This window comes from Lepus europaeus, chromosome 3 (genome assembly GCF_033115175.1).
Source record: "Lepus europaeus isolate LE1 chromosome 3, mLepTim1.pri, whole genome shotgun sequence".
In the NCBI taxonomy this organism is placed as follows: domain Eukaryota; kingdom Metazoa; phylum Chordata; class Mammalia; order Lagomorpha; family Leporidae; genus Lepus; species Lepus europaeus.
In genome coordinates this window covers 155438340-155453363 of record NC_084829.1, presented here as the reverse complement: position 1 = coordinate 155453363, position 15024 = coordinate 155438340, and the positions used below count along the sequence as shown (strand labels likewise).

The 15024-nt window shown below is 36.7% G+C and overlaps 1 protein-coding gene across 1 annotated transcript in view; it reads right to left on the bottom strand.

Annotated features, from left to right (window-relative positions):
- The window catches only part of OPRM1 (opioid receptor mu 1), a 185797-nt gene that overhangs the window by 129803 nt on the left and 40970 nt on the right, over positions 1-15024 (bottom strand). The window contains exon 2 of the mRNA XM_062186957.1: positions 31-383. Within this exon, the coding sequence (XP_062042941.1) occupies positions 31-383 (353 nt within the window). The remainder of the gene's footprint in view (positions 1-30; positions 384-15024) is intronic.

Here is a 15024-nt window from a genome sequence, read left to right as displayed (position 1 = left end):
CCCAACTCTCAGGCCAGCAACATCACTTACCATGCCTGTACTTTGTTGTTGCCATGAACATTACAGGCAGACCAATGGCTGAAGAGAGGATCCAGTTGCAGACATTGACAATTTTGGCATTTCGGGGTGTACGGAAATCCAGGGCCTTGACGGGGTGGCATACTGCAATGTAGCGATCGACACTCATAGTGCAGAGGGTGAATATGCTGGTGAACATATTATAGTAATCTATGGAGATCACAATCTTGCAAAGAATGGTTCCAAATGGCCATGTGCCCATTAGGTAATTGACACTCTGGAAGGGCAGAGTACTGGTTGCTAAGGCATCTGCCAGAGCAAGGTTGAAAATATAGATGTTGGTGGCAGTCTTCATTTTGGTGTATCTAAGAGAGAAAGGAAGAACAATGACAGAGCCAGTGAAGACACCAATTTGAAATATAGACTGGCTTCCAACAAGAAATTATATTGTTTAGTGGAAAGCTTTCAAGATTAGATATATAACTTTTTTTAAAAAAACTGCTCTCTTGGCTATTTACAACCATGGCTTGTGGACTAGATTAACAATTGCCCCACTTCTTAGTTTTCTATCGGTGAACTGGTTATAATAATAGCAGCCATGGTGATTTATTGAAATTGTTTTCAATATGCCACTCACTGTGATAGGTGTAATAAATGCAGAGAGCTCCCAATCAAGTAGTATAGACAGAGACTGGATAATTCTAAATATACAAAAGAAATATTTAAATATATAGATATAGTTAAAATTATTGAACTTTGAAACAGCACAAAGATATGCGTATACACATACATGTATTCATACACACATGTACATTCAAGCACACAGGGTCATCTGCAATCATAGAGAAGAGGTATCTAACAGAATAAGGCAAAGGAAACAGGAGCAGTAAGATGTGGAAGGCATTCTGAAAGTGCAGATGCCCAAGTTTAATCCTCAAGTGTAAGGAAGGGTATGAATTAATCAGTTTTGCTAGGAGCAGGTCATTCAAGCAATGAAAAACCAGAGAACCCCAACAAAAGCATTGAGTTGAAATGGTATAATGTAAGAGTTTGGTACTATTAATGGGAATGGCAATGGATATGACAGAGGAAAAATATGAGGGCATTTCACAAATGTTGTATAAAAATGGAATAAAAAGATAATGCTATTTTGCTGCAAAAATGTTGAAATCCACACATAATTTTCCCACAGTTTGCATTTTCCATGATGTTTCTGAAGAATCCTCATAATGAAGAGTCAGTGCGTTGAGTCTTGTATCGCAGTGAGATTAGACCAGGCAGTCTGTGATGGGGAACAGTTCTGCTTTTGTTTAAACATGTTTATTAAGGTCTAGTTAACACACACTAAATGACACATAAAGTGCATAATTATATAAGCTTTGGATGTATATACACCCCTGACGCCAGCACTATAGTTAAGATTAGGGATTGACAAACTGTGGTTTGCACCCTTAATTGGGCCACTGTGTATTGACTTACATCATATTTATAGTTTTTTTAATAATCTCACTATGTTTCTCTTTCTTCTACATCCTGACCTTGTGACTAGCACATATTTGTGATTGTAAAAACGACAACAACAAAACAGATCTTCTTTTTCACCTAATTAACAAAAGCTAACTGTTCATCTTGTAGCTCCAAGGAGATGGCCATATAATAGCAAACCCCAGATAAGAGAGGAATGTATGGCAAAACATTGGTCTCCCACCAAAATTTCATATCAAAGAAGTCTCTGAGGAACCCTGAAACTTGCTTGACTATTTGCTCCCTTTTTTTTTGTTGTTTTATTTTTTTAAAGTCTCTCTTGTTAACTTGCAAGAGGGGAAGAGCGTATCTGGGCCCAGAGTGTGCCTTCCCCCGAATGTTCCCCTCTGGTGTATCAACTCTGTAACGTCCAACAGCTGGGCCTAATTTTCTGTAGGTAATATTTGATGCCAGAATGGCATAGCTGAGTAGTTGCCTCAGAGATATGATCTGAAAATGGACCCAACCTAGAGGTCATAGATTTGAGAATGAGAGAAAAGCCCATATCAAAGTCAGGTCTTCTTGGAATTTTTATTTACGTGGTATAATAATGTTCTTCCCAAACTTCATTTTGTGTTTCCTGTTTCTTAGTCACAAGGGGTTTTAAAGTCTCACTGATGCAGCCGAGTATGTCACTGGTTGGAGGAGATGGTATTATGGGCCCATTGGATAGGGCCTTCTTGGCCTTTCACTGTGCCAGGAAAATGACTTGTTTTCACCAAAGACAAGAAATCCAAAATTACACAGGGGATTTCATGAACCACCTCAGGCCAACAGGTAGGAACTGTTTCCTGTGCTCTGGAATTCTGATACCTTATAGTGTCTGCAATTGTTGAAGAAGTCATATTACTGATAGAAATGCTCCCTGGTTTTGCATTTGGGGGATATTTTTTTTTCTACTTACTATGGAAACTGTACTTCCTGAAAAGATTTAAAAAAAAAAAAGTAGAGAAAGACATTTGACTTCACTGAGGACTCTAGATGTGGCAAACACACACAAAAAATAATTTAGACAATTCCTCCAAAGTACAAAAATAAACACCAAAATTAAAACTGAGTTGAAGCTTTTAGAGTAACTGACCTCTACTTCAAGTTGTTAATTTTGATTCTGTTTGTGAGCAGCTGTCTTCCCTAAGGCACAGACTCGTTTCTGCCAGATGATTGTTGATGCTAGACCTCCATGATCTACTAGCGTGATTGACTGCATGAGTCACTTCCTACCCAACAACCTTACATTTCACATCTTATCTTTAATACAGTGTTTATGTTAAACAGTCAGGTTCTTTACAGTCAGGTTTCTGACTCATCACACTTCTAACTTCTTCAGATTTATCTTGAAACCATGCACTTACAATGTATGACTATTTCCACTAAAAAGAACCCCTCATTTCCTCCCTCAGAATGATGTGTTGGTGAAACAAAATTGGGTTAAGGTCCTACATCACAAAAGGCAAAGCAGGGTAGAAAGAAATACATATGTCAATTACCTTGATTTAACCACTCAACAATGTATATGTATTTCAAGACATCCTGTTGAACACCATAAACATATACAATTTTATCTGTCAACTAAGAAAGAATAAAAAAAGACAAATAAATATTTATTTATAGAAAGTAATTCAATGGGAATTTTACAGGAAAAATGGTGAAGGTGTTTAAATTTCCCAATTTATTCCAAAAGCCTCCATCTAAAGATACATGATTCTGATTTCCATTACTCATGCTTTGAATCACAGCAACATATAAAAAGGCATACAACAATTTCTTAAATGTAAGAAAGAGGATTATACAACACTCAAGTCTTGGAATTCCAACTGTCTCCAAGGTATACTCAAAGATTTAATCTAAAGAGATGTTCTCATCAGAAAAGGGGTAATGTAATTTAGCAACACAGGCTTTTTTCATTCTGTTCTGTTCTTATATGGTGGTATGAACATTGCCCTCAGCAGAGCTAAAGGAAGGATCTGAGTCCTACTATAAGCCACGTGCAGGAGTATACAAACTAAACTTATCAGCGAAGCAGAGGTGAGCTGAAGGAAGGATTAACTTTGCCTGAGCACAATTCTGGCTGTTAACACACAATCCTACTTCCATCCTCTGTGGGTTAACTGTGCCATGAATGTGTTTAATGGCAAGGTGGACAAAGTGGACTGAGAGGGATATGTGGCATTTCCTTAAACAGTCTCATCTGGACTCACGGGCTCTTCCTGATCTTGATGGTTTCTATGATACCTCCAAATTGGTTCTTCTCTTGTAGGCAGTACTTCAAGCTATGTTTTTAAGCTTTCAAATCATTCCATTGAAATTTTTGTTGCAAGTATATTTATTTAAATGTGTCCAAGAGATTGAGTATATTCTTTTATAAAGACTTTATTTATTTATTTTAGAGGAAGAGTTGCAGACAGTGAGAAAGAGAAACAGAGAGAAAGGTCTTCCATCCGCTGGTTCACTCCCCAAATGGCCGCAATGGCTGGAGCTGAACCAATCAGAAGACAGGAGCCAGGAGCTTCTTCTGGGTCTCCCATGTGGGTGCAAGGGTGCAACCACTTGGGCCATCTTCTATTGCCTTCCCAGGCCTTAGCAGAGAGCTGGAGTGGAATTGGAGCAGCCAGGACTCAACCAGTGCCCATATGGGATGCTGGTGCTGCAGGCGGAGGATTAGCCTACTATGCCACAGAGCTGGCCCCACAGTAGATTTTTTTATGAACCCAAATTGCTATGCATTTTTTAAAGTGTGTTCTTCTAGGACCTTTGATGTTTGACCTAATACAGTGATTTTACTTAGTTTCCAGATACTGTATTGGGTAAGAGCAGTATTTTATTGACAGCTCACATGCCTTGTGTTACATATTTACCTTTTATTTGTAAATGTCCCTTTTATGATTATAAAAAAATTCCTATTTATCTTCAGACCCAAGATTCACACATTTCCTCAACTACCACCACTTACCAAATCTTTGATTTTGAACAACTTGTACCAATTGAAGCTGCACTAAATAAATAATTTATGTCTATGAGATGGACTTTGCAATTTATTGTTTTTTAGTTTTTGCATAAATTATTTGAATTGTATGACTCTATCTAAGTTCAGAAATGAAACAGACAAAGGAAAAGAGGAAAAATATATTTTAGAATCCAGCCTGGTGGTTTTTTACCACAGCAGCTCTTCACATTTTCCAACCACCTTTATTAGAGTTCCAAATAGAGCCAATTGGGATGTACTGAAGGCTGTCTCCCTTTTTAGGGTTGATTTTTCTGCTCTTTCATGTTACTACTAAATTAAACAAAGAAAGATATCTCCATGAGTCCCTTTTATTATTTGCTTACTAATTTGGAAGTCAGAGTTACAGAGAGAGAGAAAGAGAGGGAGAGACAGAGACAGAGATCTTCACTCCCCAATGATTACAATGGCCAGGGCTGGGTCAGGCCAAAACCAGGAGCCAGGAGCTTCTTCTAGGTCTCCCACATGGGTTGAAGGAGCCCAAGGGCTTCAGACATCTTTTGCTGCATTCCTAGCCTTTTAGCAGGGCGTTGGATCTAACTGGAGCAGCGGATCATGAACGAGTGTCCATATGAGATGCCAATATAGTAGGTGGTGGCTGAACCCACCTTGTCAGAATGCTGGCACCAGTGAGCCCTTTTATGCAATCTATATTGTACTTGGACTGGTGTACCTCTTGCACTTGGCATGATTCTTATATTCACTTAGACTTACATAGATATCCACAATTTTCATGGAGATGAAACTCTCTTGAGTGCCCTTTTAAATAGTCTGATTAAGTTGTTAAATCCAATGAAATGAATCCATTCATTCTACATTCCATATTGTTATTTAGATGAAGAAAGTGATCAAATGAGTATCTACATGGATTCTTTAATTTTTATCCATTCAATTCTGATACCATAGAGGTGTGTGTGTGTGTGTGTGTGTTAGGGAGAGAGAGAGGAGAGAAAGTGAAAAAGAGAGACAGAGAGAGAGAGAGAGAGAGAGAGAGAGAGAGAAAGTTATAAAATAATTAAAACCAAAACCAGTGATTATACTCTCACTTAGTATTAACAGAAAGAGACCATTTATTAGTTTAGTATCTTTTGTTATGTTCTCTGCTGGCTTACTGAAGGAGAGAACAGTGGATAACTCAATTTATGTTAAATGTTCTAAAACGCTTCATTAACATTGATTTCAAAATAATGTCATGAAGTCATTTATCAACTTTCTAATGAGCTAATATTATTAGTGAAGGCAGCGGGTAGTGACCTCAGAATGTGAACCCAGCAGAAGCAAAGTGACTATTGCTTGCTAGGTTGCCTCAATAAAGAAGATAGAAAGGGGCTTCCAGGAAACTAAATAAAGAGAGATCTCCTTCCAACAGATCCACTGGATGCTCTCTGTGCCACCAAAGTGGGACGAGCATCAGAGTTATTTTGGTAGAGTGTTAACCTTTCTATATCCACATTTTCTTCACTTTGGTTCTTTCCTCTTCTCTTCTTTCTTCCTGTTCCAGGTCCTCTTAATGGCAAGGCATGAGAAAAGTATCCATCAGACAAAGCAAAGGGAAATTCTACTTTCTTGGCGCAATGGTGAGCTTTATACATAGAAATATGAAGTGAGTAATGAATAATGTTTTTAACTTTGCATGTGGTGTTAGGAAAATATCAGTAAAATTTGTGTCTCTGAAGAACGGTGGAGAATCTAATGTCATACAATTCTATGGTATTAACTCTCCTGATCTCATGATGTTATTTTTGATTTCTATTTTTCTGTTCTCTTCATTTCTATCATATTATTGTGTGAATTTTTATAAGCCTCTTCAAATCCTCTTTCTGGAATTGGAAGTTGAGATGGATAAGGGAAAGAACATAGCCACAAGTCAGGACTCCATTTCCCTGGGCATAGGAAAGAAAGTGAAAGGCAAGATCCTTCCATTATAACCAAGAGAGCTTGCTAACTCATTTTTAGATTATACGTTTTTGGAAGTGCCAATTTTCTGCTTTATCTGACTTCTGAAATTTTAATTCAGGGCATAAATAACTTTTACCATAAATTTAAATGAAAAATTGTTTTACATTTTTGATTTCTGTATTATGTGATATTTATGTGTTATAGGGAAATATTACTATACCATATTCTATGATGTATACAAATAGTTATAGTAGAATAAAATATTCCTATCTGTGATTTTAGGTTTTTCTTTTAAAATATATACAATATTCATTTTTTGGATTGAATGATTTAAAATCAGCATCAGAGCATCCACTTTGGAAGCTGCTGCTTTTTGGTTCATAGATGACAGTGTTTTATTTTTTATTCTAATGGCTTGGTGTTTATAACTTAGACATACCTTAGCTTTCAAGTGTAAGACTTCTAAGAGAGAAGGAAATTTCTTTTGTTTTAGGATCTAAGGGTTTTATATATAAAGAAAAATCAACTATGCATTACCAAAACTTCAAATAGTGATACATCCATAGATATTTCTTGAATATTGAAGCAACAATAAAGACTATTTGAAATGCGATAAAAGAATTACATTGGAGTAAATGTTCTTACTTTTTGAAAAAATGTCAAAATTAGTATTAGAAAATATTTTATAGATTTTTTTGTAGAAAATCAAGTACATGCTGTAAATTATAAATTTTTAGAGTATGGACCATCAGTAAAAGTGACTTATATCATACTTAGTATAAATAATATAAAGCTTCATGTACACTTTTGGTGATAATCATTCCTTGGTGATGATATAATCTTGCAAAATAGGTAAAGCATGAAAGGTAAAATGAAATAGAAATTTCTGGGATGAGTAATGTCCTTAAACAAAATGGAAGGAGATGGAATTCAAAGCACATCAGGAATGGTTGGTCATTTGATTACATAGAAAAGGTCTGTAGACTTGCTGAAGACATAGTGCCTGCTTGTATTCTTTCCTTGGAAGCCTTTATTGATCTCATTTTCTATTTTGTGATTTCCATTTCTGATTTTCCTTAAGAAAGAATCTAAATTCTGTTTTCTATTGGATAGCCACGCTACAAATCTTGGTTAAATTAATAAATGCAGTAAAATCATAAAACATCAATGGAAGCTGGTAGAGGAAAGCAAGAAGCCTAGATGAGAGGAGAGCAAGAAAATACATTTAATAAAGAAGTTTTTGCTTAGCATCATTAAAGGGCTCATGGAAGAAGTTTTGTAGCTTATCAGAAACCCAAAAAAAAAATAGTGAGGATGATAGATTGGATAACTATTTTGAGGGCAAATTCATGTTCAAAGTCTGGAAAGATGTGCTGCTGTTGAGAGATTTTGGAGTTACTGATGGTAGCTAGTTCTTGGATGTGACTATGGGAGGTAGGGAAAAACTTAGGTAGGATGAAATAGCATTATTAAGCTTGGTTCACATAGCATCTCTTTCATGGTTCCTGATTCTTCCCCAAGGTGGAATCCTTCTAGCCTGTGAGTTCCCCTGGTGATTACTGCTGCTTGGGCGTCTCTACTTACTCTCTTTGTTCTTGTTATGTTTTTACTCCCTTCTCCTATTCCCCTTCTTTTTTTTCTCCTTTCTTCTTCCTTCTTCTGCTTTTATTGCCCCAGTTACTTTGTTTTACATTAATTTTTTTTTTTAGATTTATTTATCTTCTACTGCTTTCCCATGCCACAGCAGAGAGCTGGATTGGAAGTGGAGCCGCCGAGACTTGAACTGGTGCCCATATGTGATGCTGGCACTTTACCCACTATACCACAGAGACGGTCCCTGTTTTACATTTTGGTTATGTGCTTATGATATCCCTTTAGTGCAAGTCATTCTTTATATTTTAAAATATTTATTTATTGATTTGAAATAGCATCAAATCGGGGGGAGAACCTCCACACACACACACACACACACAAAGAGAGAGAGAGAGAGAGAGAGAGAGAGAGAGAGAGAGAGAGACCCAAAATGCAGTCAGGCCTGCACCAGGCCAAAGCTAGGAGCCAGGAACTCCATCTGAGTATCCCAAAGGGGTAACAGGGACCCAAGCACTTGGCTCATCTTCTGTTTCCTTCCCAGGCACATTAATAGAAAGCTGGATTGGAAGCAGAGCAGTTGGGATTCAAGCCAGCACTCTGATACGGGATGCCCAAAGTAGCAGTTTAACCCACTGAGCCACAATGCTGGTCCCAAGCCATTCTTTACAAACAGAGATTATGTTCCTTCTTCTCAGAGCAAGGGTTAAGGAGGATGTGGCTGTGCTCACACACCACAGGTGATTTTGTCTGAGGGAGAACTACACAGCCCCACTAACTTTGAGTCTGACCTGGGAAGCTGGTAGGGGGCAGGGCGTCCTGTTAACTCCAAGAAGGGAGGCCACATGGCTCAAAGCCAACAGGTTCAGCTTGCTAAGGTGGGCTCTAACTGACCTATGGCAAGGAGCTAACTGACCCCTTCCAAATCCAATTGACACCCTCCTAGGATGGGAAGCTTGTAGGACAGAGAATGGATCGCTTGCACCCTGTGATTATGGGAGTTCTCAAACTTTGACTGTGGGAATCCTATGAGTGTGCAAGTTCTGCATAGGCTGTGAAACTCAGAAGCACCTGGGCATGTTCTGGTCATTGGCCTGGTCCAACACTGGAAGCTCAGAACTCCCTCTGTGGTGGGGAGGCTCATCTGGAGGGGTCTGTGCTCATACTACAGAGAACCTATATGCTATGCGTGGTTCATGCACCTGAGTGGGTGGGGTAAACAGGCATTGTGAGCTCACTCTAGGCAGTGAGTCTATTTGCTCACCTTGGCACACAGAAAGGCTGGGTCTGTGAACATGCCAACCAGCTGGATCATCCCTTTCCCCTACTGACAATAGAGGAGCTCTAACATGCCCAACTTGAGTGTAATTTTGGACTCTTGTCCCACTCACAAATGCTGACTAGAGATCCCTGGACCCACCCTGTACACGTCACTGTATATCTGCTGTTAGATGCGGGCTTTCTACCAAGCCACAGAGGTACATTTCCAAGAACAAAACTTTCAGAGGTGACACTAACAAATGATCCCCCAAATACATAAAAATAAATATAGAAATACATGAAATGTGAATTAGAAGGACAATGTTACTCAAAAACACAGGAAGGCAGTTACATGAAATAAGAAAATCTGTACTTGACACGGTTGAGAAATTCTTTAGGGAGACAGAGATATTAAGGAAAAACCAAAACAAAGTGTTAGAAATGAAGAATTCAATATGTCAAATAAAAAACAGTGGAAAGCTATAACAACACACCTGATGAAGTGGAAGAAAGAACATCCAAGCCAGATGACAAATCTTTTGAAATATCTCATGCAAACAAACAAAAAAAAAAAAAAAAAAAAAAGAAGAAGAAAATTTAGAAAAACTGAGAACAATGTTTGGTATCTGTGGGATACCATTAAACAACCAAATATACGTGTCTTAGGAATTCTTAAAGGTATGGAAAAAATAGAAGGGCTTAGAAAACTTATTAAGTGAAATAATAGCAGAAAACTTGCCCAACTTGGAGAAAGATATGAACATCCAGGTACAGAATGTGGAAAGAACTCTAAATAGGCATGATCAGAAAAGATCTTCATTACAACACATTATAGTCAAATTTTCAAAAATAAAATATAAAGACAATATCCTAAAGTGTGTAAGAAGAAACGTCAGATTACCTTTAAAACATGTCCAATCAAATTACCATCAGATTTCTTATCAGAAACCTTATAGGCTAGAAGAGAATGGAGAAATATAGTCCAAGTCCTAAAAGAAAAAAACTGTCAACCTAGAATACTTTACCCAGAAAAACTGTCATTTATAAATGAAGGGGAAGTGAAGATTTTCACTAACAAGTAAAAATTGAATGAATTTGTCACTACCAGTCCAACTTTATAAATGATACTTAAGGATGTACTATGCAAGAAACAGAGAAAGATAATTAGTATCACGAAACAATGTGAAGACAGAAAACCTCCTAGTAAAAGATGAAAAGAGATCACCCCCAAATAAAAACAATAGGAATATTTATGGAAAAGTGGCAGTCATTACTTACCTGTAATAACTTTGGATGTAAATTGAGTAAATTATCCAATTAATAGATACAGATTGACTAAAGTGATTTAAAACAAAACCCGTCTATATGCTGCCTACAAGAAACACGCCTCAACAACAAAGTTGCAAACAGATTGAAAGTGATGGGATGGAAAAATATATTCCATGTAAATAGAAATAAAAAGTGAACAAGAGTAGCTATCTTCATACAAAACAGACAGTAAGGCAAAAATCTGTTAAAAAGACAAAGAGGGTCATTATGTAATTAAGGGATCAATTAAACAGGAAGATGTAACTATAGTAAATATATATGCATCCAGTAATAGGGTGCCTGGCTGTTCAAAATAAATATTAATGAATCTAAAGTGAGACATAGAATCCAATATAATAATAATGGGGGACTTCAACACCCCACCTTCATCAATGTACAGATTAACAAGGAAAAAAATCAACAAACAACAGAGCTAATCTACACTATTGATCAAATGGATCTAAGTAATATTTGCAGAACAATTCATCCCACAATTTGAATATACATTCTTTTTATCAATGCATGGAGCATTCTAGGATAGACCATATGCTAGGCCATAAAACAAATATCAACAACTTCAAAGAAATTGAAATCATATCATGTATCTTTCCTAACCACAATGGAATTATGCCAGAAATTAACAACATAAAAAACTATAGAGGGGCCAATGCTGTGGCATTGCGGGTAAGGCGCTACCTGCAGTGCCGACATCCCATATGGGCACTGGTTCCAGTCATGGATGCTCCGCTCCTGACTCAGCTTTCTGCTATAGCCTGGGAAAGCAATAGAAGGAGGCCCAAGTCTTTGGGCCTCTGCACCCATGTGGGAGACCTGGAAGAAGCCCCTGGCTCCTGCCTTTGGATCTGTGCAGCTCTGACCATTGCAGCCAGTTGAGGAGTGAACCAGCAGGTGGAAGACCTCTTTCACTCTCTGCTTCTCCTTCTCTCTCTGTGTAACTCGGACTTTCAAATGAATAAATAAATCCTAAAAAAAAAAACTACAAAAATATGCAAACATATGGAGGCTAAATAATATGCTCCAGAAAGAACAGAGGGTCATGGAAGAAAGAGAAATAAAAAATTTCTTGAAGCAAGTGAAAATTACAACATGATACACCAAAACTTGTGGAATATAGCAAAAATAGTGTTTAGAGGAAAGTTTGTAGTGATTAGTGCCTGCATCAAGAAATTGGAATGGTATCAAATAAATGATCTAAAATATGCATCTCAAGGACTTAGAAAAATAGGAAAAAGCCAAAACTGAGTTAGTGGCAGGAGGAAAATAATTAAAATTAAAGATGAAATAGCAAAATTAAAATTAAAATAACATAAAATGTAAGTAGAATGAAGATTTGTGTTTTGAAAAAAATAAATAAAATTGATAAACCATTGCCCCAACTAGACAAAAAGGAAAAGATTCAACTAATAAAGTCATAGATGAAAAGAAATTATAAGTAATATTACAGAAATAAAAAGAATTACCAGGAATTATTAAAAACAGCTGTAAGCCAACAAGTGGCCACACCTAGAAGAAATGAGTGGGTTTCTAGACACATATGATTTACCAAAAATGAGGGATAAAGATGGAAAACCCAAGTAGATAAATAGCTAAGACTCATATTGAGTCAGTTATAAAGGCCCTCCCAACGAAAAAAGCCCAGGACCAGATGACCCCATGGCTGAATTTTCACAAATTAAAAAAAAACAAAAACAAAAAAAACTTATACCACTTTTCTTTAACTACTCAAAGCAATTGAAAGGGAGCAAATCTTTCTAAACTGTTTCTATGAGGCCAGAATTCCCTTAATTCCAAAATCAGAATAAGATATAACAAAGAAAAAGAACTATGGACCAATATTTCTGATGAAGTTAGATGCAAAGATCCTAAACAAAATACCAGATAATTGAATCCAACAACACATAAGAAATATAATTCATCTGGACCAGGTACGATTTAACCCATTGATGTGGGGATGCTTCAAGATCCACAAATCAAAAAACATAACACATCACATTAACAAATTGAAGAACAAAAACTGTATGATAATCTCAATAGATGCAGAGAAAGCATTTGACAAAGTACAACATCCTTTCATGGTAAAAGCATTTTAAAAAATTGGATATAGAAGGAACATACCTCCACACAATCAAGGTCATAAACAACAAATCCATAGCCAGCATCATATTGAATGGGGAAAAACTGGAATCACTTCCAGTAATAATCAGAACCAGATAAGGATGTCCGTTCTCATCATTACAATTTAATACAATTCTGGAGACTATTCAGAACCATTAGTAAGAAAAAGAAATAAAAATCAAAGAGGGTACAAATTGGAAAGGAGGAAGTCAAATTATCCCTGTTTGCTGATGACATGATCCTATATAAAATGGAAATAAGATATTGTGCTGTGAGACTAGTGGTACTCATAAGGGAGTTTGACATAAGGGAGTTTGACAGAGTTTCAGGATATAAAAAAACACATAAAATCAATAGCATTCATAATATAATAAAATGTCATGTCTGAGAAAGAGTATCTAAGATCAGTCCTATTTACAATAGGTACCAATATTTAAATACCTTAAGATAAATTTTTCCAAGGACCTGAAAAATATCTACAATGAAAATTATAAAACATTAAGGAAAGAAATAAAAGGCACACATACAAAAATAGAAAAACCTTAACAATTTTACATATTTGTGTATTAGAAGAAGTAACATGATCAAAATGTGCTTACTATTCAAATCAATGTACAGATTCAATACTATCGCAATCAAAATTCCAAGGACATTTTTCTCAGATCTAAAAAAAAATGATCCTGGAGCTGGCACTATGGGCATAGTGGGTAAAGCCACCGCCTGCAGTGCCAGCATCCCATATGAGCTCCGGTTCCAGTTCCAACTGCTCCATTTCCAATCCAGTTGTCTGCTATGCCCTGGGAAAGCAGTAAAAGATGGCCCAAGTCCTTGGGCCCCTGCACCTGCATGGGAAGACCCTGTGGAAGCTCCTGGCTCCTGGCTTCTGATTGGCTCAGCTCCAGCCATTGCAGCCAATTGGGAAGTGAGCCAATGGGTAGAAGACCTCTCTCTCTCTCTCTCTCTCTCTCTCTCTCTCTCTCGGCCCACCCCCTGTGAGTGTGTAACTCTTTCAAATAAATAAATAAATCTTTTTAAAAAATCCCAAAATCCATATTGAAAAGCAAGAGACTCTGAATAGCTAAAGCAATCTTACACAATAGAAAGCTGGAGGAATCACAATACAAGATTACAAGATATACCGCAGGGCTAATATAATCAAAACTACCTGATACTGGCACATAAATAGCATGTTAATCAATGGAACAGAATAGGAAACCTAGAAACTTATCCATACATCTACAAGCAAGGGATCTTTGACAAATAAGCTAAAATCATCCCCTGGCGAAACCAGTCTCTTGAGCAAATGGTGTTGGGAAAATTGGATCTCTGCATGCTGTAGTAGGAAATATGACCCCTATGCTGAACCCTATACAAAAATCAACTCAGTGCATCAAGGATTTAAACTTAAGACATGAAACCACCAAATTACTATAGGAATAGATTGGAGAAATACTGCAAGATGTTAGCATAGCAAAGACTTCTTGGATATGACCCGAGAAGTACAAACAATAAAATAAAAAAATAGGCAAATTGTATTACATCATGCTTAGAAGCTTCTGTTCTGCAAAGGAAACACTCAAGACAGTGAAGAGGCAACAGACAGAATGGGAGAGAATATTTGCAAAATATAAATCTGATAAAGGATTAATATCCAGAATATATAAAGAACTAAGGAAAATCAACAATAATAAAACAAACAATCCAGCTAAGAAATGGGCAAAGGACATGAACAGGTATTTTTCAAAGGACCAAATACAAATGGCCAACTGACACAAGAAAAGATGCTCAGGATCACAAGCTTCCAGATGAATGCAAATAAATACAACAGTGAAGTTTTGCTTCACCCTATTAGAATGGCCATTGTTCAAAAATAGAAAAAATGCTGATGAGGATGTGGGAGAAAAAGTACCTTAATTCATTGTTAGTAGAAATACAAACTTGTACAACCATTATGAGAGACAGTATAGAAATTCCTCAAAACTCTGAAACTGAATCTACCAGATGACCCAGACATTTCATTCATGGGAATTGACCCAAATGAAATGAAATCAGAAAAAAAAGATTATAAGAATATTCAAAGATATACAGGAGAATATAGATAAATAGTTTAATGAAATTAGGAAAGCAATGCATCATATGAAGGAAAAATTCAGCGAAGAGATCTTGAGAAAGAACCAAACAGATATGAACAACTCAATGAATCAAATAAAAAATTCAGTTGGAAATCTCAACAACTGACTATTTGAAGAAAAAGAATTTTTGAACTTGAAGAAAAGTCTTTTGAAATA